Source organism: Hemiscyllium ocellatum, chromosome 9 (assembly GCF_020745735.1).
Source record: "Hemiscyllium ocellatum isolate sHemOce1 chromosome 9, sHemOce1.pat.X.cur, whole genome shotgun sequence".
NCBI classification, from domain to species: domain Eukaryota; kingdom Metazoa; phylum Chordata; class Chondrichthyes; order Orectolobiformes; family Hemiscylliidae; genus Hemiscyllium; species Hemiscyllium ocellatum.
The window spans coordinates 71,089,762-71,117,133 of record NC_083409.1 but is presented as its reverse complement, the minus strand read 5'-3'; the positions used below and the strand labels follow the sequence as shown (position 1 = coordinate 71,117,133).

The following is a 27,372-nucleotide window of genomic DNA, read 5'->3' as shown; positions in this document are numbered from 1 at the left end:
CTTTTCCCCATTTAAATATCTTCCCTCGGTAACTACTTCTTTCACTCTCCAAGACTATACTAAATGTGAGGCAGTTATGATTACTGTCACTGAAGTGCTCTCCCATCGTGAGATCTGATACCTGTCCCGGCTTGTTGCCGAGCACCCAAATCCAAAACGACCTCTTCCCTTGTCGGTCTATGTACATACTGAGTAAGGAAACCCTCATGAACACACCTTGCAAAAACTGCTCCATCCAAACCATCTGCACTTAGGAGGTTCCAGTCAATATTGGGAAAGTTGAATGGTGAGAGATTGGAGTGTTCTCAGATGTAGAGGGATCTGGGTGCCTTCATGTAATTGGAAACAACTAATAGGTTTTCTAATTTCTTGCTGTACCTACATAACATGATGTTTTCATTTATTATGAAGAGAACTGAATAAAAAAAATGTAGCAAGGATTATGCCTCAGTTATACAGGGCATTGGTAAGGCTATATCTGGAATACTGTGTACAGTATTGGACTCCTTATTTAAGGAAGGTGTAAATGCACTGGAAAAGTTCAAGAAGATTTACTTGACTAACAAATGCATTTGACGAAGGAAGGTTGGACAGGCTAGGTTTGTATCTGTTGGCATGAAGAGTAGGAAACAAGAAAGAGATGATATTATTTGAAACATAAGATTCTGAGGAGTGTTCACAATGTTCTTGTGGAAAAGATATTTCCGCTTATGAGAGAACTTAGAACAAGGGGTCGCCCATTAAGACAAAGAAGAAAGGAGTTTTTTTCTCACAGAGTCCTCATACAACAAGTCTTTCACGCCTGTGATTGTTCGAGTAAACATCTTCTGGACTCCCTCCAATGCCAGCATATCAGCTGAGATTAGCTATTTATTTCAGATGCATCTTTTTAATTGCATCAGTCTTTATGGTGGAAGATACTTTGAACATACATTAATACTAAAGAATACATGGAACCAATTAAAAACCATCACCATCATTAAAGAAGCAGCATTACACAAATTAAGGGGGCTAAAGGAGATCAGTCCACAGGCCCTGCTGGCTTGCATCCAGGAATCCTAAGAGAGATAGCTGATTGATTAATTGATTTGATTTATTGTCATATGTACCTAAGTGCAGTTAAAAGCTTTGTTTGCGAGCTATACAAGCAGATCATAGTAATCAAGGGGGGGGTGATGGCCTAATGGTATTATCGCTGAACTATTAATCCAGAAACCCAGGTAATGTTCTGGGAAACCCTGGTTTGGATCCTGCCATGGCAGATGGTGAAATTTGAATTCAACATTAAAAAATTCTGAAATTAAGGGTCTAATGATAACCATGAATCCATTGTTGATTGTTGGAAAAACTCATCTGGTGCACTAATGTCCGTCAGGCAAGGAAACTGCCTTGTTTACCTGGTCTAGCCTCCATGTAACTCCATACCCACAACCATGTGGTTAACCATGTGGTTCCCTGATTGGGACGGTTAATCTGGTCCAGTCAGGGAGCTCTGGCTGACAGCTAAAGTAGTGTCAGACATCCTGATCACTTTGAGAGATGGATTAGTGTCAAGGGCCCACCATATGTAAATAAAAGGTGACTTGATGATCGCAGACTGGCCTCTGTGGAGTTATTTCAGTGGTGACGAGAGAAAAGCACTCTTCTGAAGAAATTATCAGTCGTCTTTGAGTTGAGGTAAGCATTTCTGGTGTCATGCTGTTATTTGGGAAGCTTGATTAATTCCATCCTGCCATCTACGACTGGGTCCAGGATGTGGAAAGAATGTGTGTTTCCCACCCCTACCCTCCCTGGAAAATTACAGTGGGGCAGATAGAATCATAGTCATACAGCTGTACAGCAAGGAAACAGACCCTACAGTCCAACTTGTCCATGCCGACCAGATATCCCAACCTAATCTAGTCCCACTTGCCTGCACCTGGCCCATATCTCTCCAAACCCTTTCTATTCATATACTCATCCAGATGCCTTTTAAATGTTGTAGTTGTACTAGCCTTCACCAATTCCTCTGGCAGTTCACTCCATACATGCACTACTCTGTGTGAAAACGTTTCCCATTAGGTCTCTTATATCTTGCCCATCTCACCCTAAACCTATGCCTTCTAAATCTGGACTCCCTCACCCCAAGGAAAGACCTTGTGTATTTACCCCATCCATGCTCTTCATGACTTTATAAACCTCTACAGGGTCACTCCTCAGCCTCCAACGCACCAGGGAAAACAGCCCTAGCCTATTCAACCTCTCCCTCCAGCTCAAATCCTCCAGAAAAGCAATGAGTAGTTCTCCTGGCAGCTTGTGCACCTGCACCTTTTTCCAGTTATTAGGAGCCTAGCTTTTCCTGAGGCACCAGATACTAAATACTTTCAAAAGATGACGGATTTAGTTAAGGAATATTACAACCACAAGCCTCCTCAAATTTGGAGATGCTCTCGATTTTACTTAACAGTTCAAAAACCAGGGAAATTCAAGTTGGATGTTAAGATGACTGGGAGAAGCATGTGATTTCGGTTTAACCCTTAATGAGATGCTGAGGGACTCTTTGGTATGTGGGATTAATGATTTAACCATGCAAAGGTGCCTAGTAGCTGAAGCCCAACTGGATTTCAAACAAGCATTACAACTGCCTTTAAGATTGGAAAATGCTGAAAGTGGAGCATATGAGTTGCAGGGTATTCCAATGGAAGTGCACACTCTCACAAGTCTGAATGAGTTTGAGGAATGAAAGTTTAGATCAGAGTGGTGCTGGAAAAGCACAACAGGTCAGGCAGCATCCGAGGAGCAGGAAAAATCGACCTTTCGGGCAAAAGCCCCTACATCAGGAATCAGACCTTTTGCCGGAAATGTCAATTTTCCTGCTCCCCAGATGCTGCCAAACCTGCTGTGCTTTTCCAGCACCACTCTGATCTAAACTCTGGTTTCCAGCATCTACAGTCCTCACTTTTGCCTGCCTGAGTTTAAGGAACACCAGCTGAGTGCAGGCAATTGTATAGCCTATCTCAGGAAATATCCCGAACAGAGGGTCTCTCGGTGAGCCCACAGCAAAACCCCAAAGCAAAGACCAGCTTTGTCAAAACAGTTAAAATTTTCTTCAGGATCTGCACCAGCAAGCCACTGTACTTGCTGCCAGTATGTGGACTTGAGACAGCAAAGGAATCCTACTAGACCTAAATTGAGTAACATAAGTCATAGGTTGGTATCCAGGAGAGTGTACACCCTGGAATGTACACCTACATGTGCTTTGGAACAGCTAAATTGCTTAGCAAAATCCATTGGTTTCATAGCCAATTCATAGCTTTCTAGAAGTGAAGAAGCAGGGATCATCCTCTAAGCTGTTGGCACACTATGATCCCAAGTGAGATCTGGTATTGACATGTAATGCCTCCCCGTATGATATTGGGGTAATATTAGCTCATAAGGTGGCCCAATGGAGATGAACATCCAATATCATATGCATCCAGGAGTTTGGCTAATGCAGGGGGTAAATATGCCTGGATGTAGAAGGAAGCTTGGCAGTCATAATTGGAGTCAGGACTTTCTACCATTACATTTATGGACATAATTTGCAATAAAAACAGATCACAAGCCCCTTCTAGATCTACTTAAAAAAGACAAGGCAGTGCCGTCCATAGCTTCAGGCTGAATTCAGCAGTAGGCTCTAATACTAAATGTGTATAATTATAAGTTAGAAAACCATCCGGGAAACCAAATAGCAAATACAAATGCATTGAGCTGCCTCCCATTAGCAGATGCACTATCAGTGGTAGCGCCACTGGAAGAGTCCGTACTGGTTTTAAATTTTCTGGACACACTTCCAGGCACAGCTGACAATATTAGACTCAAGATGCAGAAAGATTTGGTCCTGGCAAAACTCAAATAGCTGGTGGTGATGAGGGAAACCAAAGGGGCATCAAAACCAAGAATGAAACCTTCTTCAGACCCAGAGAGACCAGATCACAGTAGAGGATGGCATATTATTATGGGCAGCAAGAGTGATTATCTCCAGCAAAGGTCACCAACAGATACTGGCTGCATTCCATCAAGATCATCTGGGGTTTCCAAAATGAAGATGTTGGCGAGAATTTTTGTCTTGCAGCCAGGATTGGATGCAGAAAAAGCGGTGTTGGTGGGGCAGTGCCAAAAGTGCCAACAAGGACAAAATTTACAGCCAGCAGCTCCCCACATTTGTGGGAATTGCCGGGTAAACCCTGGACTTGGTTACCCGTTGACTTCACAGGCCCTCTCATGGGCTCAATATTCTTAGTCATTGTGGACACCTATTCAAGGTGGCTGGACATGCATTGAGTTCATTCATCAAACATGGGGATGATGAGAGAAAACTGTGTACATCTTTTGTAATAATTGACACCCAGAATTGTTTGTCACAGATAATGGACCATTGTTTACCAGCAGGTAATTTGAGTATTTCCTAAATGGAATGGTATTTGACATATGGACCATATGCTCCATACCATTCTTCATCCAATTTTCTAGCAGAAAGGGAGTCCAAACTTTGAAGTCAGGTTTAAAGAACAGCCTATAGCTTCACTAGATACCAAACTGTTCCAGCTCCTATTTGATTTTGGACCACTACTTATGCAACTATAGGGATATTTCCACTAGAGTTGCTAATGGGAAGGAAACTCTGCATCAGGTTAAATCTGATCTTCTTGGACTTGGGGTGGGGGGGGGGGGGGGGCGGTGTGAAGGGCGAAATGGACTGCCAGTGCTGGTCACAAGACTCTGCTAAGCGAGATCAGCAGTTTACTTTCGGGGGCAAAGTTTGGTGTAGGAACCATAGGAATGGCCCTGCATGGATAAGAGGCACTGTCGACGCGAGGTGAAGTCCAGTGACATATAAAGTTTGAATAGGTGCAACGATCCTGAACAAGTACATGGACCAAATGAAAGCTGCAAACTTGCAAACGGTGTGGGAGCAAAATGTGCCTGGTTCTCGACAGCCTTTCCAACTGTTCCACATTTTGTGGATTCTCCCTCTCCATCAAGCATTGACGGACCTCAGACTCAGAGAGAGACAGCAGATGTTGTCACCTTCATGCATTTACCAACTGAAGAGAATACATTTCTTCTGAGATGCTCCGAGGGCAAGAGGTGAGCTACTGGGTGTGTTACACACTGCCTGCATCAGATGCAGAATTGAATGAACCTAACCCAGTGCTAAAACTCCAAAGGAGCAGCTACAGAAAAAAGAAGAACCAGCCTATGTCCTCTGACTCAGAGGGGGAGGGATGTAATGATTGTAATTAGGTCAGCCAGGTGGATCTCATAGAATATGAGTTCCCTGATTGGGGGCTGTTAATCTGGTTCGGTCAGGGAGCCCTGACTGACAGATAAGAACTGGAGTGTCAGACATCCTCTCTATTCTGAGAGCTGGCTCTGAGGGAGCTGGATCAGTGTCAAGGACTCTCCATCTATAAATAAATGGTGACTTGGTGATGGGATACAAGCCTCTGGAGTTACAGTCAGTTCTGATATACCACGATAGTCCTGTTCTCCTGCAATTTTGCATTCTAAGAAAATTGCACAATAGCCACTCCATTTAAAATAATGGGGCCAGGATCATGTTATAGCCAATATAGGTAAGGAAAGTTCGCATTCTACAAATAATGGTCTAAATTCTTCAACGGCAGTAAAGCCAATTCACATGGATAAAAAACACATGTTATAGCAAAATCAACTGTATTTCAATCTTTTGCTGAAAAAATTTGGGATTATTAAGAAAGTAACAGCAGCATATTTAAAATCATAGTTTAACTGAGCAGAGTCAGCAATGCACTATGAAAGGGAAATTGTGTCTAATCTATTAGTTTTTCAAGGAAGTTTCAACTGGAGTGGACAGAGAGAAACCTGCTGATGTTGTATTTGGACATCCAGAGGCATTTGACAAGGTACTTCACAAAAGGTTAAGTCATAATATAACAGCCACTGTATTGAAGGTAGTCTACTGGCATGAATAGAAAATTGGTTAATGGGTGAGTGGGGATAAGAGATTCTTTATCAGGTTGGCGACCTTTGATCAAGGGAGTTCCACAGGATTTGGTGCTGGGACCACAACTGTTTACAATACATATTTATGACTTAGAAGAAAGTGAATATACTGTCGCCAAGTTTGCAAACAACACAAAAATATGTGAAAAGGCAGTTTGTGAGAAGGATACAAACACTATATTGAAAGGTTCAGTAAGTGGACAAAACGTTGGTATGTGGGAAAATGTGGAATTGTTTATTTTGGAAGGGAGAACCAAAGAATAGTTTTATTTAAATGTAGAAAGACAGCAGACAGTTGTAACATACAGGGACTTTGGGGTACTTCTACATGAAGTACAGAAAGCTAGAAAACAGCTGCAGCAGATAATCAGAGAGGCTAATAGAATTTTCGCCCTTATTTCAAGGAGGTTGGAGTACAGAGTAGGGAAATCTTAATGCAACTCTAGTAGGTGCTGATGAGACCACATCTGGACTACTGTGAGTAGTTTTGAATCCTTTATTTAAGGAAAGATATAATTTCATTGGAGGCAGCTCACGGCAGGTTAATTTGGATGATCCCTGAAATGGAGGAATTATCTTTTGAGCAAAGGCTAAACATGTCGAGATTCCACTCACTGGTGTTTAGAAGAATGAAAAGTGGTTGCTTTGAAACACAAGATTCTTAAAAAGGCTTGACAAGGTAAATCTGGGAGGATATGACCCCTCATAGGAGAGTCTAGGTCCAGAGGGCATAGTCTCAGAATAAAGGGATGTCAATTTAAGGCTAAGATGTGGAGGAATTTCTTCTTTTAGGAGTTGGGAGTCCTTACCACAGAGAGCTGTGGTGGTAAAGTTCTTGTATACATTTAAGGCTGAAATAAATAGATTTTTGATCAGTAGGGAAATCAAGGGATATGGTGAAAATGCAGGAAAGTGAATGTGAGAATGTCCAATCAGCCATGATCTTATTGAATTGTGAAGGAGGCTCAAGGGGCTTAATTGGCTAGTTCTTATGGTCTAACTGAATTTAAGTTCCACAAGCGCACTCTAATGGGATGTAAATCAAGCATTGAATCCAGATGTCAGGATTACTAGTCTTATAACATATTCTGCAATATAACTATCGTCAAGAGTGTGCAGTTATAATATATAATTTGTAAGGAAAGCTAGTCTGACTTTAAATTGGACATAAGGCATCTCACAAAATGGCTTCGAGAGGTCATATGTCTTCCCTTGTGAACTCTGCTAGTATTGGAACCAGACTGTAGTTGTCTGAAGAGGAACCATGACAGACCTTTTGAAATTTAATGAACAATTTTAAAAGTAAACAGAAAATCATTGACAATGGTGTCAATGGTTTCCCTGCAGATGGGAATAGCTTTCTCTAACTCACCAAAAGCTGACAGAAAGAAATCCATTCAAATGAATAGCAGAGACAGTTAAAAAGTTAATTACCTCAATTAAAGGAAAATGGATGGGTCTGTGCTCCAGACCTGAGGTAACCTAATAATTAACATGGAAACATGATTCAATAGTTTGGGATAGCTGCCATTTTTAAGTTTTAAACTGTGTAAAAGTCTGGCTATAAGGAACCATTCTGTACAGAGATCTCAGGAGAATCATCTGAACACCAACAGGGAGACAGAGGGAAGTATTAAACCATGTTACCAAGAGCTACGACCTGCAGTACTGTAAATGTGAATTTTTTAAAATGAAATAGTTATGTAATAAACTGACCACTTATTTTGTTTAAAGCCTCAACCTGTGCAGCTGGTTCTTTTAAAATTGAAAGGCTTGAAAGCAAAAAGGGACTATACACAAGCTCATACAAATTCTTAGATCATGAACCATTCCAAGGACATGCTCGATGTGTGGTCATAGCTAAATCATGCCATTGTTTCTGTTTAATAAATAAAGTAAGTAAATCACTCACCCTGATTGTATCCAGCATGATGAGCAGGTTGCAGGCGTAACTATAGATTTCTTGACTTTCAACCCATTAAGCTTTTCCTTCACTGCAACCTTCCACTTTTTGCTTCCTGCTTTCAGATACTGAGGACTGAACCTTACATTTTTTTTTGGTTGTTCAAGCTGCATCAGAATTTTTTGCCATGAAGCTGAGAGAGTTTATTCTGCCTCCTCTTATCAAACTATTAATTACTCAGCCCATCCCTTTATCATCTCTTAAATCTAGTTGGCACCCAAACTTACCATGTGTTGTACTCAGAACAACTTTCACTCTGTGGATACTTGCCCGAAGACCAGAACTGCTTGCAGCCACAATATCTTTAATCTAGTACAGTGTACCTGGAAAAGCGCTACCATTCCAAAAACAAAAACAAAAACAAATTGCTGGAAAAATTCATTATGTCTGACAACATCTGTGGAGAGAAATGGAAGTTAATGTTTTGGTTCCAGTGACCCTTCTTCAGAACAAAAGAGTCACTGGACCCAAAACATTATCTCTGATTTCTCTCCATAGATGTTGCTGGACTGGCTGAGGTTTTCCAGCATTGTACGCTTTTGATTTCATTTCTGATTTCCAGCATCCATAGTTCTGGTTTTTTGACTAGAATTCTCAAGCTGCCCTGTGCATTGATGGTCAGAATTGGAATATAAGAGCAAGTGAGGACTGCAGAGCTGCAGAATCAAAAGGTGTGGTGCTAGAAAAGCACAGCAGGTCAGGCAGTATCTTAAGAGCAAGAGAGTTGACATTTCAAGCATAGCTGATGAATAGCTTATGTTTGAAATGTCAATTGTCCTGCTCCTCGGACGCTGCCTGACCCACAGAATTGGAATTTGGCAGAGAGGGAAGATGGCGCTGCATTTCTCTATCAGAGACCTGGAGGCCCAAGATGACAGAATGGTGCAAAGAAGAACAGTCTTCTTCCCAGAGGACTGGTAGAAGAGGTTGCATCACTAGACCCTGCCAGCCTGATCTGAGGTCACCACCAAGTACAGTGCCTTCTCCAGGGTTAGGAGGAATGGCCAGAAATGCAGAAAGAAGGTTAATGACATTCTCTGCTATGTCAGGGTAAGCAGACAGGCAGGAGGCTGGAAGAACACAGCAAGCCAGGCAGCATCAGGAGGTGCAGAAGTCAACGTTTCGAGTGTAACCCTTCTTCCTCAGACTTCTCTCTGCACCCATCCTCCACCAAGGCTCATGCCCACCATACTCACTATCGCTAGCGACACCTTCCCTCACCTGCTTTCACCTTATGTCTTCCACAGCACTAACTCTGCATGCCCTCCGCACCGTTTCCTCAGTCCTTCAGAACACCTCACCATCTATCCCCGATATGCATCAGGAGAAACAGCTGTGCTTTCATCTTACTCATTTCCCTCCTTTTCCTTCTTACAGAAAACAGCCCATAACATGTTGAAAAGAGCCTGTATGAGTTTTTATTTGGGGTTGGGGAAGATGGCAGCAGTTGCCTAACATCCTTGTCCTCAACTCCATCAGGAGAGAATCATACTCCTCACAGGAGAAGGCCTAGAATGCAGTAGCAACTGCAGGCATAGAAAGTGTGGGCTCACAATCTGTTGAGCACCTCATCATGACAGCTCTGCAGCTGGCTGAGGAAATGGCCTAGACAGCTACCACACAGAGGATTGCTGCAGACTGCCATCTGCTCAGCCCCAGATTGGAAGTGACCTTCTGGAAATGGCAATTAGGGATTGAACTCTAATATATACGGAGAAGCAGCAGTGGCAAACAGACATATGGGGTGCAATCATCCTTATTGCTCAGAAACAACAGAATTGCAGCAAGTCATGCATCCATCTGTTTGCCTTGATGGAGAAGTTGGTGGTTGCCAAGGTGACTCATATCCAGCACCCTCATGAGTTGACAGACAAACATGCACACACCTGCACTCCAATTGCTCCAGCCAATGGTTCCTAGGACTGAAGACATGGTGACAGTGGGACAGGGAACTTTGAACTCAGGTCAAGTGTTGTGTCCTACAAGGTGCTTGCTCCTGTGTGTAAAATATTCCTGTGGCAGCCTCTCAATATAAATGGTTGCTGTGCCCTGCAATGCAAGTCTGTGTTTCCAGAGCACACAGTGAACAGAAAAAGTGCAAAATGTTTGTGATGGGTTGGCAGATGACAGATGTATGGGCAGATTAGTGGAGATGGAGTACATTCGGCTGGTCACCAAGGGTCTAACAGAAAAAAAATTGACTAGGTCATTTGGCGAGTTTAGTAAAATGGGAATCTGAATATTAAATGAGTTGAGTTGTGACATCAACAAGGTATTTAACAATCAAATTGACCACTGATTGACATCTCAGTGATACCTAGTGAGAATCTTGCCATGTTGCTTTTGTGAAATGCATAAAAGCTAGGGTGGGATGAATTTGAAGTCATGATGAGTCTTGCCATACTTTTCATCCAATTTTGCAAGACATCTTCCCACAAGTCATGTCATTCAAACCCCTATTACATTCTGCTCTGAAAAACTGCTGTCTGCTTGGTCATCGCACAATCAGGAGTTCGAATTACAGTGCAGTAATTGTTAAGAAAGCCCGATCATTTGATCTGGTACTCAGAACCACTAATTCAGATTCTGTTCCAGCATGTACTTTAGGGGCTATAACAAAGTTAGAATCTTTGCAGTTGGTGAGTCACCAGAAATGAGCAGGTTGCAGTTGTCAGGGGTTAAAGCATATTGATGTGCAGATTCAGCAGAAGAGGAGGTCACATACAGATTCAATTACAGGGATTCAGATGAAGTCATCCATGAGTTAGCCTACAGAGACGATGAGGATGCATCCAGAGACATTGGCTCCAATGTCTAGTCTGTCAGCTAGCCTCCTGATTCTGTCAAGGAGCATCGAGGTATTAGACTCCAACTTGGCATTAAGTATTTACAGGATTTGTCTTCTCCACAGCCTGTAGCCACCTTCATACTGTGTTGCAGACTTAGAGGCATTACAAGTGCAGCCTTTGTGTACATAGATCACAAAATTCTCCACTTTCCCTATGATGCTGGGAAAATCCAGGAACATACCACAAAACCTCCAAAAACATTTCTTTGTACTTCCAAATACTGTAGCAGAAGTTATTCTAACTTTTCTTACCTTATGCATCAAGCCCTTTAAGTGATGCTAATGCTGGGCCCCTCTTTCAGTTGAACACAAGTTTTTGAGAGTGACAAGCGAGCACAGTAAATAGACCTGCGTGGACCAACATTGTAAATAGTGACACAGTGATACAGCTGATGTCACATTAGTACCAGTTGGTGGTTTCTGCCACAAGCAGAGTGAATTCATATTCATTCATGAATGTCCTCTCTAGTATGGGACTCCACATAGGTCAATCAGAAGGAATGAGGCACTGTATGCCCTACTTCTATAGTGCCATCTCTTGTTGTATTTTTGATCCAAATTTGTCTGCAGAAAGTTTAGAATTTTGGAAAAAAGTACTATAGCTCATAAAAGTATAGACTCAAAAAAGTGTGCAGAGAATGAGGAAGAGCTGCTGAAAGGATGAAGAAAGAAATGACGAACAATTGGCAAAAGAACTGTGCATGAAAGTGTGATCTTACTTAATTTCCTTTGGAGATCAGGAACATTTACACAGAATGATTATTCAGCAGATTAAATGCATAATGAAGAGGAACAAAAATGGTTTATGGCTTGATGGGACAATAATTATATTCTTTGTTGGATGGTAATATCTTGTGTTGCTATAATAGCACCTTGTTACCCAAAGGAAGATGAGTTTTATAAATTTCCACCAGGAAATTCCTTGTGCAAGCAATTGGGAATAGAAATTGAGGTACATAGATGATACTATATCGAACAAATTTTATGCACTAATCCATGGGAAGTGTAGAGATGGGACAAGCCAGATAATCAGGCAGGGTAGGGACCATCAACTTTTATTTCTGCACATGAACATTGACACATGGACAACTTCCCTATACCACCTCCAGTTGAAGCTTTTAAACTCTAACTGATGCCCAGAAAAGGGTCTCAACTCATTGTCACTAGTAATAACTCGAGGCTTGTGGGTGAGCTTGCTATTCAGGCAGCAAAACAAGCAATCCTACACCGATTGTTTGCAGTTTTGTGGGGTTGGGGGAAGGGGGTGTTCCTTGTTCAAAGGCACTTAGTATCTGATAGAAGGATCTGGCATTGAGAAAAGGGCAGCCTGCTTACTGCCAACCCCCATATACTCCTCTCCTGATCCCTACTGTCATCACTTATCACTGCCCGAGGTCACTATAGAGTGCAAAAGAGCTGCCAAGCTCTGATTTTCTGATTGCCCTTTAAGGGTGAGATTTATGTTCCATGGATCCTGATCCCATGGAGGACTTGCCAGTGGCATATTAATTGCCTGACTGGCTGTATTATGGTGGATCTTCACCAAACGGGTCAACTCGGGTATCTTGCCAGCTCTCTAGCTAGTGGCTGCATCACATCCAAAAAATCTTCCTCAAAATGTGCAAAACTCTTAAAATCCATTGCCAGAACTAATTGGGGCAAACTCCACCTTTTGCGAAAATTAGCAGTAGTGAATCAGTCATCTGGTTATATTTAGCATGTGACTTTGTGGAAAGGAACATGAGAAAAGCACATGGTGGGCAATTGTTCAATACTGCTGCTTCTTTGTTGCCATTGAGAATGAAAATGATATTATGTTTGAAATTTTATCATTGCAGTAGTCACAGTACATATTGAGAGATTACATTACCTAACATTTATGTCTGTAATTTTGACATGGGTTTTCTTGTGGGTAACCTATGGTATCTTCTGATATGTAAATAGCTGAAAATGGCTAGTAATACCATTAATTTAACTCCTACCATACACAGCTGGAGACTGGAAGCCCCTAAGGAAATACAAGGGTTTCTAATTTAAATGTTAAAACAGAAATAATATTAAAGCTTCATAATCTCACCATACAAGACTTCAAAAGTTTGACAAATTGAACATTTTGCTTGGATCCGCCTGAAGAGAATTGCTATATGCTTACAGTTTGTTTCCTACTTCAGGCCCAAACTAACCTGTTATTTTATCTCGAACAAGTTTGCATGATTCTATTTCACCGATGCTCCCAAACAAACTTCTGAATTCTTCTTGTGTCATGTTTTGGGGAAGATAGTTGACTATGAGGTTAGTTTTACTGTCATCTGTAGGAGCACCTGTCTGCATAGGTGATGGACAGTTTCTATTGTTGCTTGATGGGCCATTCGGAGTGTTTGATGAAGGGCCATTTGACACCTGAGGTTCCATGGTGCTGATTATCTAAGAAAATGCAAAGTCAGCATTAGAATTCCATGCATGGTTACAAGACAATAAACACATTTCCAAAGTCAGACACAGAAAATCCAACATTTAAAAATCACAAAGATACTACAACAGAAACAGAAAAAATGCAGCAGGTCTGACAGCAAGGCTGGAGAGAAAGCAGAGTCAATGTTTCGGGTCCAGTGACCTTTCTTCAGAACTGATGGTAGGTGGGAAAATAATGTTTTTTTTATATACAGAAGATGGGTAAGGATGGAGGGACAGTAAATAATAGGTGGAGATAGACTCCAAAGAGGGAGAAAAACAGTTGGACAGACAAAGAAGTGGTTAAAGGTCAGTCTGAGGGAATAAATAGCTGCTAATGGGAACTATCAATCGCTGTTAATGGGTAGTGTGTGGTAGCAGTCCATGTGATGAAAAGGCCTGGTGTGTGGGAGTGGGGGAAAGCATGGATAAAAGTGCTCAAGCCTTAACATTGTTGAATGGGATATTGAGTCCGGAAGACTGAAGGTCTCCAGGTAGAAAATGAGGTGCTGTCCTTTCAGCTTGCACTGAGATTTGCTGGAGCACTGCAGCAAGCCTGAGACAGAGATGTTGGCCAGAGAACATGGTACTGTGTTGAAGTGGCAAGCAACTAGAAGGATCTTTTTTTGTGGACAGAATATGGTGTTTCGTGAATCAAACAGTCACCCAATCTGAGCTTTGTTTCCCCAATTTAGAGAAAACCACACTCTGAGCAGCAAATACAGTAGTCTAGATTGAGTGATGTGCTGCTTCACCTGGAAGGTGTTTGGGGCCTTGGATAGTGGGAAGGGAGGAAGTAAATAGGCAGATGTTATACATTCTGCAATTGTAGGGGAACACGCCATGAGTGTGTTGGGAATGAAGGAGGAATGGCTCAACGTTCCTTGTTGAAGGCTGACAGGGGAGGGGAATATGTATCAGATGGTGGCATTTTGCTGCAAGTGCTGGAAATGGTGGCTAATGATCTTCTGGATGTGGATGCTTGGAGGAAAAGGGGTGAGGGCCAAAGTGCAGGATTTCCGTTTGACCTGGCTGAAAGCCCTGTCAACTATGGTGCTGGAAAATTCTTGGTTGAGGAAGAAGGTGGACATTTTAGAGGCCCCTTGTTGTAGTTGGCATCATCATAACAGATGCAATGGAGACACAGGAACTGGGAGAATGGAATAGAGTCTTTACAAGAAGCAAGAAGTGAGGGTGTGTAGTCAAGGTAACTGCGGGTTTTGTCATGGATACTAGTGTCCAGCCTATCCCTAGAAATAGAAACAGAGAAGTCAAGGAAGGGAAGGGAAGAGTCGGAGATGGACAAAGTAAAGGTGAGAGCAGAGTAGAAATTGGAAGCGAAATAGATACACATTTCTAATTCTGGGTGAGAGAGGGAAGCAGCACTGATGATGTCATCGATACACCAGAGAAAGAGTTGTGGGAGTGGGCCAGAGCAGGACTGGAACAAGGAATGTTCCACATACCCCACAATTAGATATGCAAAACTGGGGCCTAAGTGGTTACCCATGACCACCCCTTCGATCTGAAGAAAGTGAGAGGAGTTCAAAGGGAAGTTGTTCAGGGTGAGGGTGAGCTTGAGCCGGAAGAGGAGAATGTGTTGATGACAAAAGTACTAACTTGAGTAATACATCTGAGAACATTACATACAGAAATTAAATGAAAGTAAACAGCACTTGAATCAGTAAATTATACATTATGTTAGCTTAAAATCCATAATTTAAGATAAACATGGTGTCTCTGTGAAATGCATTGGTAAATCAAAGACCAGCAAGAATTTATTAAATGTAAGTTATGTTGGACACATTTAAGAATTTGTTTTTGAGATAGGGAATAAGCAGATAAAGTAAATGTGTTATATATAGACTCTGATTTCAACAGACTTCATTATTAAAACTTTTTTTTTGCCGCAACATAGGAAGAAAGTTAGTTAATGGTCCAGAATCGAATGATTACAGTAAATGGGTATTGCTCAGATCAGAGATGTACAGTATAATCAAAACCTCAGTTGATTACTCTCAGCACCTATTGAATGTACATTTTGGCATAAAGAGCAGGATTTTAAAATTTGTTGCTGGTACAAAAATAAAGGATTATACATATAGTGAGGAGGATTGTAAAAAAATTAAGGAAGAGATAATTAAATGAATAGGTGGAGGGACAATTTAATATGGATAAGTGATGATCATACATTTTGTGGAAAAAGGAGTAAATTCTTAATTTAAAGACACTGAAAATGGAGAGAGAAGGATCATTATACAATATATTTAGGAAATGTTCTCATTGTTTTTCTTACTGGCTGCAATAACTTTAGTGGAAATTCTAGATACATACAAAACACGATTTCTGTTGATGATGTGTTGAAATTATGATAACTATTTTGGAACTCCTGAAGCAGTTCCCAGTAATAATTCCTAGGAAGAGTGAGAATGCAGGAAGATGAAGTATTATAAAGTCAACAGCATTCTTGGTTTTACAAATCAAGACAAAATATCGGAGCCAAAAATTGCTACTTTGCAGAAAAAATTGGTTAAGTCAACGTTGGAGTACTGTATGCAGTTTTTAATGTCCCTTTATGAAAGTAAATCAGGAGAATAAAAAGACTGTAACTGAATCTTACTATTTTTGCCTAATTGCAAGTTGCATTGGGTTTTGGAAGATTTATTGCTGTATAGCATCCCAAGTTTTTTCACTGTACCTTATCAACTTGCTGCATTAACTACCTATTCTGCCCTACAAAATCCAATCCTCATCTCATCCGTTCCTAGAACAACTTGTCACTGCCAAGATATCCTTGAACTGCTGACACCATCTACAAAAGCCATGTGTTCTCAGTCTTGAGCTGCCCTATACAGTTCTTGACATTTTCATGCATGAAAACCAAAGAAAATTTGGTGTCCTATTTTGTGGGCGGGAACCTGAAGATCCTGCTGGATGAGGTGACATTCAGACAAGATGTCCACCAGGATCAGTGGAAGAGGCAATACACCAGACCACGCCAGCCTGGCCCGAGGCTTCCAGCTAAGTCAGTATAGTTTCAGCCATCTGGAGAAATGCACAGCAATGTAGAAAGACTGAATAAAAGCAATTCTGGAAATCTGAAACAAGTACAGAGAATGATGGAGAAACTCAATAGGTCTGTCAGCATCTGTGGAATGAGAAACAGAGTTAACATTTTGAATCTGGTATAACTCTTCTTCGGAAGCGTTCTATACTCTGCCAACATAGTTACCACCATTTTCTCTCTGTTACCTTATGCTCACCCTTTTCCTGCTACTGTATGGACCTCCCAAAAAGGCACATTTTCTACCACTCTCAGTACTGCCTGAAACATCTTCCTTCACTTGCTGTCACCTACCCTAACTGCCAACATGAACCATCTGTGCTGCTTACTCATTTGCTTCGGACACCATCACCTGCACCAAAATTAACAGCTATGTCATCCATGTTCAGTGTCCTCAATATCTGTCTCTCTCTTTCAATCCAGGATGAAAAAAGCCACAATAGGGCAGAAAGAGTTAAGGTGAGCTGCCTGACAATATGCATCCTCAACACTTATTTGGAGAGCATTCTGTCTTTAACTGTGTCAAGCTGCTGCTTGACTGTATTCATTACCTTGGACTGGTAATTTGCTCTACTGGGAACTCCTGACTGAAGATTATCCCCTTTGACTTGACTGAAGACACAGTAAGCTTCCCTGGTTTTTGTGTCTGCATTAAATGGCACAGCAATATTGCAGAACTGTGAGCTTGAGATCTCTGGTTGAGAGGACAAATTGCACAAAGGCAAGGCAAGGCAATAGTGGGCTTAAAGTGAGTGAGTGTATTGATAGCAAGCAAAGAGGCTGAAGATTCAGCCTGGTTCAATCTGAGGTGAGTGCATGTCCCTGTGCACAACATGTCTTTTCAGCTGCATTACAATGATGCTTGACAATGTAGCCTAAGGCATAGTTTTGAAATGCAAGTGTCCTGTAAGCGGATTAGAGGTGTGCCATGTGTGTTCTTATAGACTGGCACATCAGATGATAATGTCAATAGAAATGAGTGCATATGGATGGTGCCCACACAGCATGTCTTCAGATGTCAGTACTTGGTGTGCAACACAGAGGTCCTGTGCAAGTAGTGAGATGAAATTGCTCGATACCATCTCTGACTTCTCTATCAAGAATTTTTGAATTTGAGCTTGTTCGGCATACTTGGTAAAATAGGAAAATGAATATTAATGAGGTGAGTTGTGCCAATAGTAAGATGTTCCACAAGCTATAATTAATTGGCAACTTGTCACTCCTTAGGGGAGAAACTCACTTTTCCACTTAGCAAATGCATGAAAGACGCAACGAGTTGCTCCCAACATCGAAACAGGCTTAGTTGGAATTCTTACACGATGCCATGAATTTCACCATAGCCCATGTTGGTCAGGTTCTCATAAGATTCTGCCCTAGATTCACTTAGACAGATATAGGATTCGCCAGACAAATGTATCAGATGGGAAACTGCAGCTATGAGAAGAGACTTGAGGAATAGGTTGAAGATGAAGTCAATAGTTTGAAAGCAAATTATATTAAAGTCTTGATCAGTTTAACAAGGACAGTGTATCTCCTCTAGTTACGAAGCTACTGAAGAATGACTTTCAGGAAATGAACCCATTTAATCCCATATTACCTGGGCCACATGTGTATCGGGTTCTAGATTAGAGTTGAATCTAGGTGTTTTAAAACTATGCCCCCTAGTCTAGCTCTTAAGGTAAGAGGAAAAAGCTTTAAAAGGGACAACTTTTTTAAGAAGGCAATGTTTTCATGTAAGGGTGGTGCGTATTTGGAAAGAGTTGTACGAGGAGGTCAAGGAGGCGGGTACAATTACATTTAAAAAGGCATCTGGATGGGGACATGAATAGGAGGCGTTTGAGGGATTTGGGCCAAATACTGGCAAATGGGATGAGAGGAGTTTGGGATATCTGGTCAACGCAGACGAATTGAACCAAAGATTCTGTTTCTGTGCTTAATAACTCAATGAGTCTACAGGGTTGGGAATTAAATATTGACAACTGAGCAGCGCTGGCAAGGCAAAAGCATACGTATATTGATCCTTAGCCAGCAATTATAAAACAGTCTCTTGGAAAGTTAGGAGAAATTCAGGAAAAATGTCATCACTCAGAGAATCATCACTCAGAGGGTTGTTAGAGCAACGACTGTTTTGCCACAGAAAGTAATGAAGGTTTGGCAGTGTTGCATCTCTTGTCAAAGGATTTTTTAAAAATTTAAACTAAGTTAGCAATAAAATTATGAAAAGAAGGCAATAAAGTTAAGATCTAACTTGTTCTAGCAAGGAGTAAATATAGTAGACTGAATGTGCTTTATTATGAGCTGTAGACCTTCACAGTTGCATATAAGATTGTCAGTTTTTCTGATAGATCACAGGGAATAAGCATTACATTAGGAAATGGTGTATAACGGGTGATACGGGTAATACAGAGTCATACAGCACGAAAACAGATTGTTTGGTCCAACTTGTCCGTGCTGACTAGACATCATAATTTGTTCTCTTCCCATTTGCTAACATTTGGCTCATATCCCTCTTAAACCTTCCCATTCATATACCTATTCAGATGTCTTTTCAATGTTGTAATTGCATCTACCTCCACCACTTCTGCTGACCACAGAGCTTTACTATGGATGGGTAATCTAGAATTCAACTTGTCTCCTTTGAGTATCCTGCTCTGAAATCTTTTATAGTATTACCATCTTGTAAACTTTTAGGAATGAAAAACTGATTTGCACTCCTGGCTAAAGTTGCACCTTGGCTCTTTATTAGAGATTGGAGTTTTAGATTACTACATGGTGGTACATGAATGTACTAATATAACAAAGACATATTACCAAAGATCATGAAAATAAACAAGTAAAACCTCGTGTCCCAGTAAGGTCAAAATAAAAAGTCACTTTAAACTTCAGTGTTCATAATTAATCTCAATTCATGTGAAATATTTTCTTTATAGTTTTCTTCATATTATTTTGCTTGTTATGTTTTCTTTAGCTCTACAAAGTAAATGAAATTTTGCAACACGTGTACATTGATCATCACGGGCAAATCTTTTAAGTTCAGTGCAGTCTTCCATTTAGTTCATAACTAATATTTTACATTTAGACAAACAGATTACAAATGTCATACAACACATAATAGCAGTAATCCAAACTTGCCGAATTTGTCAAAAAAACCCTGCCGTTTCCTTCTTAGGCTACATGCTAAAATCTCATCCAAAATTACGATGCTCATTTAGACTCACTTTTGAATATCTGTTCTCTCAAATCACAAATCAACTCAACATTTTCACCATGAAACTCAGACCAAGATGCAATTGACATTGTGCAGCTGCAGACTGTGTCATCAGAATCACATATTGCAAAACTATCACAATTTAGTTGATCACAATCTCTGCAATGTTTTTAAATCTGATCATTGATGAAGCAGGCATGGTTCACTGAACTGCCAGAGTCTACAGCTTTCTCCTCATTTTGTCTGCATTTTATGAAAGAAGTCATTTTTAATTATCAAAAAATGCGTACTTTAAGGGTGTACAACTGAAAATAGAATTTTCCTGAGAGTTCCATATACTCTATGCATTTCCTCCCTACCTTTTGAAAAAGATATTCCAAGCTGTTACAATAATAAACTAGCACATTAATGCTGTTTTATGCAATCTGCTGTTAGCTCCCGTTTTCAAATGGTTCATCCATTCACATAACATATACTATTGTACACAGCAATCACAACAAAGATTTCTTGAAAACAAACTATAAAAATCACACCAGATCTTTGATAGCTTTAATTATTATTTGTTGTATGTCATATTTTGAGTTTCTGAAAAGTTGTATAAAATTTAAATACTCAAATTAGTTTAATTATGGACATAGAACATAGAAAAATACAGCGCAGTACGGGCCCTTTGGCCCTCGATGTTGTGCCGATCCAAGCCCACTTAACCTACATTAGCCCACTATCCTCCATATGCCTATCCAATGCCCGTTTAAATGCCCATATAGAGGGAGAGTCCACCACTGCTACTGGCAGGGCATTCCATGAACTCACGACTCGCTGAGTAAAGAATCTACCCCTAACATCTGTCTTATACCTACCACCCCTTAATTTAAAGCTATAAGACCGTTAATGTATGATGAAACAACAATTTTTCTTTTTAAAAGAAAATTTCTATTAAAATATGTAATGATGAAAAACATCATTACATTATATTGCACAGACAATGAGAGTTTTGCAGAGGATAAAAGATGGGGTGGGGGGACGGGGAAGAGAAAATTAATTAACAAATCAGTTGCTATGGATGATTTGGTTAAAAATACAATGGTTAAAATTGCTCCTTTTCCAGCAGAGGTACAGATTAGAGGAGAAAGAAATGTCACAGTATGCATTTAATGAAGAATATCTTAGATTTGATGAAACTATAAATATAAAAACAGATTCAACAATTCAGATAGCAATTTGCAGAATAGTGTGGCATTTCAATACTTTTGTGCAGAACTTTGAGAAATATATTTTCTACCACACCAGTTAGTTCAAAAGGGATGTTATTTGGTGCACAAAAATCATCTTTTGGCAATAAAAAGAACTGTCAGATATTTAATGTAATCAAAAACCATATTTGCAATGTTAGAAATCTGTATTTCTAATTTATTTTTTTCTCTAGAGTTCCTTGCATGGTGTGATTTCTCACAGTAATTGTCACAGCAAAAATTGCATCAGTTGGTTCAAGTTCCATCAGAGGAAACAGAAATGAAGTAAATGAAACCAAACATCTTTGGATTATGCACAGGCATAGTTAAATAAAATTCAAACACGATTACAATTTATTGGTCTAAAAAAAATCAGAATTCACAATGGTATTGTAATACTTAATAATTAGTCCCCATTGTTTGTTCCAAAATTATCACATCAATTTGCAAAATTTGTCTTTACATTACTGCATAAAGCAACTGATTTAAAGAAAAGCAATAATTTGTTCAAAAATTCAGTTGAATTACTTATTCTACTTGGTTAATAAATGGTCAAGCTCAGCAAAACCTAGAACTGCAAAAAGAAGTCTGTGTTGATGAGGAAGGGGCTGCAATTGTTTATTTATTATTGAATGTCTTGCAGATTGCACCACAGAGATTATAAAATGATGATTAGATTACTATTTTTTCTTACAAGTGACAACAAACAAACTCATTGGAAATAAATTATCCTTTTTATATCATTTTAATATTAATTACAGTTTCTTTCAGCCACAAAATCCATTTCCTCTAATTTCCTTTCACAACAGTATTAATACTGTCATACAATTGCAAATATCCGAGTTACATTTTGACTAATCACATTAAATTTGCCAGCAAATGTATAAATCTGGAAAATTTCCTTCGCTAATGCTGATTAAGTTTAAGTTATCAATGTAATAAAATTAATTAATGGTAAAACATTAAACTAAAATATAACATACTTTGAATAGTATCTTTAAAACAAGATCATCATTAATTTTTTTATGAATACTAAAGTCAGTAATTTTAAAAAATAATATTAATACCTATTCCAAGCATTTTAAAATTATTTTAAAACATCTTCAAGCTTTAAATATTTCACCTGATTTAAGAATTATTTATTTAGGATGATTTAACTAGAAATGAATGAGCCTCAAATCATTTTTAAACTAAAGTTGCCTTCACTATGAAATGGACAGTACTCAGAGTTTAAGAGCATTTTATACAAATAAATATTCATTATGTTATTATAGGACCATACAGCTAATCTTCATATATGGGTCAAAGCAGGAACAAAGACATGAACAAAAAATATTTGTACTTGTCCATTTTGGGGTGGTGTCCTGCACAAATAAAATCTGCTGTTTAATATGATTTCTAATCTGTAGGCCTTATAAAATTCAGAGTCTGGTTATAACACTATAATGCACAACCCATCTTCCTTTAGAACATTGAGATAATTTTAAAAATATACATATATACTAATTTAACAAGTATTAATAAAAGTAACACATTTGACAAACAATATTCTATAATGAGTTAGCACTTTCATCCTGTTTTAGCAGTAGTTGAATATCTTTGTTTTCTCCAATTCCTCACATCGAACATATCATATTTTTAGTCTCAATTGAACAATTCATGAATTCCTCTTTGCTAAAGTACTACAATGTTAAAAATTGGGCGAAGCAATAATCATCATCAGATTCAAATAACAGGGTAGCCTCATGAAAAATTTTAGTAATCTCTGTAAGAAACACCAGCAGTGTAGTACTCACAATTTATTCTTACGGGTTTTATTTGACCAATTTTCTCTTTACTTATTGACTCACAAAATCGTCCCCTTTGACAGGTTCAGCAACATAGAAAGAAAATCCAATGAAATGCCATTCACATTTAAAGCACAGATGTCTAATAATAGCTTCAAATGAGCTAGCCTCTAGTCTGGAATATAATTAACACCTTTTGAAACAATTAAAGTTGTGACTCTCACAGAATGGAAGAGACAATCACAGTGCCTGTTCCACCGTTTGCTTCATGGTATTCCCATATGACTGCCACCTGCTCTCTGTTCAGCTTCCTTTAGCTTGTTTCCCTGGCAACCTTTCACAGGCTTTTCTTTCTAGCTATCACTTTCATTTCAGCTGTTCAGTCTAATCTTATTTATATTGCACCCATCAAAACAAGTAGTTGATGAAAAAGCTCACAGATCATAGTGAATGGAGGGAAAAAAAAGAGTAATTTTATTCTACTCCACTCTCCATAAATGCTCATGAACACTGCAGGCTTGATGAATATGTATCTTAAATAAAATATGCTTAAAAACCAAAAGGGATTCCTTTACTCACAAAGATCAAATGTTTTCAAATACTGTATTAAAACAAAAAAACATGTTACTGGTACTGAGGCAAATATCCATATCTTTTAAACACCTACCAGTTTTAGACCACCCCATTCCATTTTTGATGAGCAAAAAAATTTGTAGTCTTCAGTGAATCAAAACCGAAAGGGTGTTATGTAAAAAGCAGGCATGCCTCCTCTACAACACTGATGTTTCCAGTTACAAGAAATCAACATATACCACATAGTACAGCATACAAGCCTCCTCCTCTCTGATGAGGTCACAATTGCAAACTCTTTGAAATACAATATGTGTTTGTACGGGTACTTACACAAATCACATCCTTTAAGTCATTGTAAACGCTGAACACTATTTTGGAGTCTTCACCGAAGCTTGAGTATAGGTTTTAATTTTGTTTGTTTCTTCACAGATAGACTTTCATTATTACACTAATAAAAACATTAAAATGAATCATTTTGGTACATTTCCCAAGTAGATTAAAATATACCAAGTCCTAGTACATACCATAACCATTCTTATTGCACAGGATTAGATCTTATCGTACTTGAAATCTCCAGGAGAAGACTTATAATATTTCAGTTCCTCTGTTAAAGATCCAAAAGCACAGTGCAAGTGTTTGTGCAAAACAAAAGAAGAAAGCCGTACTGAATCTATGCTACAGGAAGCAACAAATCAGCTCACAGAATTGGTTGGCTGCTTCACCCTTTTACACCCATTTATGGGACCATCTGTCACTACCGCTTGTGTCTGATTGGCTAGAAAAATAAAAGGCTGTCATGACATCAACTGCTATTGAAATTAGCTTTTACCAGATTGACGATGTTAATGATGCGGTGACCTCTATGCACAACATAGAAGAGCTTTTGAACTGCACAATGCCCCTAGTAATTAGGCCGAAATTAAGAAACCAATACACATACATACACAAATTTTCCCTGAGTATTGTGTACTCTGGATTTGCAATCTTCAACATGAAATGTAGAGAAGACAAGATGTCATATCTCAGTCATGCTTCAATGTTTGCATCACATAACCATTGTCAAGTAAACTCGGCTTTAAAATTTAAGTGTTTCAACTACCTTATCTATTCTGACAGTTGCTTTCTCAAAACGTGCATAATTAATGCAAAGCCTTGGGGCTCAGAGTGCACTTTATGTATAAAGAGAATTATGTAAAGAAATTGAATTTAGTTCAATGTTCAACTTCAATGTTTTTCCCCTTAAACTATTACTTTGAATTCTTTATTCTACTAAACTGAAAAATGTTTGTTATGCTGTTCAAAATGGTCCCAACAATGACGGTTGAGCTTCAATTTAACTTGAAATAAATTTCTGTAACATCTCTAAATCTATTATGTCAGCTTGCATTGTCCATTAACCACACATGCAAAACAGCATGTTAACTGAACAGTTAACAAATCTCAATAAAAGCCTACAAAAAATGTTAGCGTTGACATACGTAAATATACGTAAATATAGTTATTGCTTATAAGAAAACAAATAAATTTGACAATCGTGCGGTACCAAAATTATGGAACATATATTTAACAATTCTTAATAGGTGAACGGACACTACTTAAAGGTACGTTGGAAAAAATATTCTGGGTAGAAATCAATATTTGGCATATCTTCGAGACAGCAAGATTATATATTTTCAACCTATTAAAGTCAAGAATCGAATCTGTAACAATTTTTTTGATATTGACAGAGATTGGCTCTACAAAAAAACACCAACATGCTCGAATTCAAGAAATCAACAGTTCCAGGTTTATTTTGCAACAATACAGGGATGTAAAGAACAATTTTAGTTTGTGTTGAGCGCATTTCTTTCAGTATTCTCCTGGTAATTTACAACAGTTAATGGAACATAGATTTTCCATTATAAGCTTTTCTCTACCTTCACGAGCAATCACTTACATGATCTGCCAGATTACAACTCCACATATAAAGTTGTCCATTTTCTACAAAAAGCGATCAGTTATTTGAAAACTATACAGAGACCCCTCACTTCCATTATCTGTTATCAATGTTATCTTTCAGCTGTTCTTGCAACACAAAATTTGTCCTAACATTAGCATCAGTTGCCATTGAGCTCATATAAACCACACCAGCTAATTCAGCATTAATAATCACCTTTTCCGTAGCAGTTTGAAGATTTAAACATAATTTTCAGGCAATAGTCCACAATATATGACAAACATTCTGAATCTATTGGACAAAAATGTAACATAATAATTAAGTACCACATCATCATCAGAATTCTTAAATATATTATCGGAACACAATTACAATTTAATTGGAACGAATGATGTACAATACTGTTTGCCAGTAAAATAAAATACCTTACCTCATTATGCAATAAAGCAGCATTTAGTGTTCTGCCAATTTCAAACATTTTACTGACAGTTCAAATTTACACAATCAAAAGACTTCTGACATTTGGCCAAATGTATTTGCAAAAGGGGCTTGTTTTCCAGAGATTTTACCATGCGACAAATTGGTCAATTTTTCCTTGTCTTAGCCAGTACTAGCCCAACAAACAGCAATGCAAATTTTCTTCTACCAAATTCATATTAAGACTGTGTTAGACGTATTGCTGAGGCAGATTATGTTACTCCAACATGGCTGTTGAGCAAGTGTTCCTCCAGTTACAGTTCTCTGCGTTACCACAAGGTGAGCAGTGTGCACAAACTTAAAATTTGTTTCTTTTCTCTAAATCTTTTAACCAAACTCCTTCCAAATAAATATACTTTGATTCAAACTACAGAAAAAAAGCATATTTGCACCTACATTAATTAAAAATTTGTAAATCTCTCTAATCATTGGCATACATTAAACTAGTCCCAGATACTTGAGAAATAAAGGTATCAAGAAATGTAGATGCTGATTGAAGGCTCTGTGATAATTCCATGGAAAACACACGACCAAAATTATAATAACAATTAACACTAAAAACAAAAAGCTTGCAGTTCTACTTCAAAAATTTCACGATGAGGAAATAATGTCTACAAGAATAGGCCTGAAAAGACATCACTGTTACAGTTATTTTTGTTTTTTTACACACAGTAAGTATTTCAAATAAAGTCTGTATTGCTTAGGATATTGTTTTGGTTTGTACAGAGGGGGACAATCATGGAAGAAAAACGTCATTGAATTGGAATCTGCCTGGTTTGAGATCAAAATATTAAATATTTGTCATAGTCATATTACAGAGAATAGAACTTAATTCAGTGACTAGAAATGACTAATATACCTTTTAAAAAGAATTAATCCAAAATGAGGTTAAAATAAAAAGCTGTTATCTGGAGCACCGACATTTGAGGCTCACAAACTCATTCAGTAACAGTTTCAATTTGTTTTTGCTAAATTAATAGAATAAATTGATTATTTTGTAGCATAAACTACAATTCTGCTTGCATTCCAAATTGCTGTACAAAATTTATGTTCTGTCTGTCCTATAGAGACTGAGCATCTGAGGGTAATAAATTCTTGGAATAGGACCCCAATTTGAATCTACAGCACACATTACGATTTTAGAATTTCTCCCTGAGAAATGTACAATTCTAAACAATTCAAGCGTTGGTTAACCAATATTTAACATAAAAGACAATTCTTTTATTTGTACACTATCTATTTTCAACTGAATTGGGAAAGTAAAAGTAGAGTGCATGATAGAATTAATACAGAGAATAGATGATGATTGTGAGAGTAAAAAGAAAATCGTAATTTTTTTTAGAATAAACAAACATTAGAATTCAGAGATTTTTATTTTTAAATAAAGCATTGTTTTTTTGAGGAAATTGGAATCAGAAATAAAATCTTGTTATAAGCACTTACCTAATATGGTGCTGCCCTGAGGCACATTTATTCAATCAATACTGACCTATTGATGCACCACCATCTGTTGTACCACTGAAGAGTGCTTAGCACAGTATAGTAAACAGCAGTGGTAGTGTCACTTTCAGTCTATTAGAGAGCCAAAAGAGCTTTCAAATGCTAGTGTATTATGAGATCCTTCTAAAATGGTCTTCATACTAGTTGAGAAGGTCAGTACTTATCTTGAGTTCCCATTGCATGTTGGGCCTTCTTATTGTCTTGCTGCAGCTGAAATGACAAACTTGATCGAAACAATATGTTCAGTATTAAGTTTCAGGATTTTGACCTAGCTACAATGAAGGAATGGTGAAATATGTCCAAATCAAGTGGTGTATCACTGAGAGG

The 27,372-nt window shown here is 38.6% G+C and overlaps 1 protein-coding gene across 4 annotated transcripts in view; it reads right to left on the bottom strand.

Moving 5' to 3' along the window:
- The window catches only part of elavl4 (ELAV like neuron-specific RNA binding protein 4), a 107,472-nt gene extending 90,807 nt beyond the window's left edge, over positions 1–16,665 (bottom strand). For 2 of the 4 annotated variants that reach the window (XM_060829820.1, XM_060829818.1), the window contains exons 1-2: positions 16,627–16,665; positions 13,001–13,241 (exon numbers count right to left, since the gene is read on the bottom strand). In XM_060829820.1, coding sequence (XP_060685803.1) covers positions 13,001–13,241; positions 16,627–16,665 — 280 coding nt within the window. Of the gene's footprint in view, positions 1–13,000; positions 13,242–15,975; positions 15,985–16,626 lie in introns of those variants that run through there. The other 2 variants (XM_060829819.1, XM_060829821.1) reach the window with 2 other exon arrangements.
- Between the last annotated feature and the right edge of the window lie 10,707 nt (positions 16,666–27,372).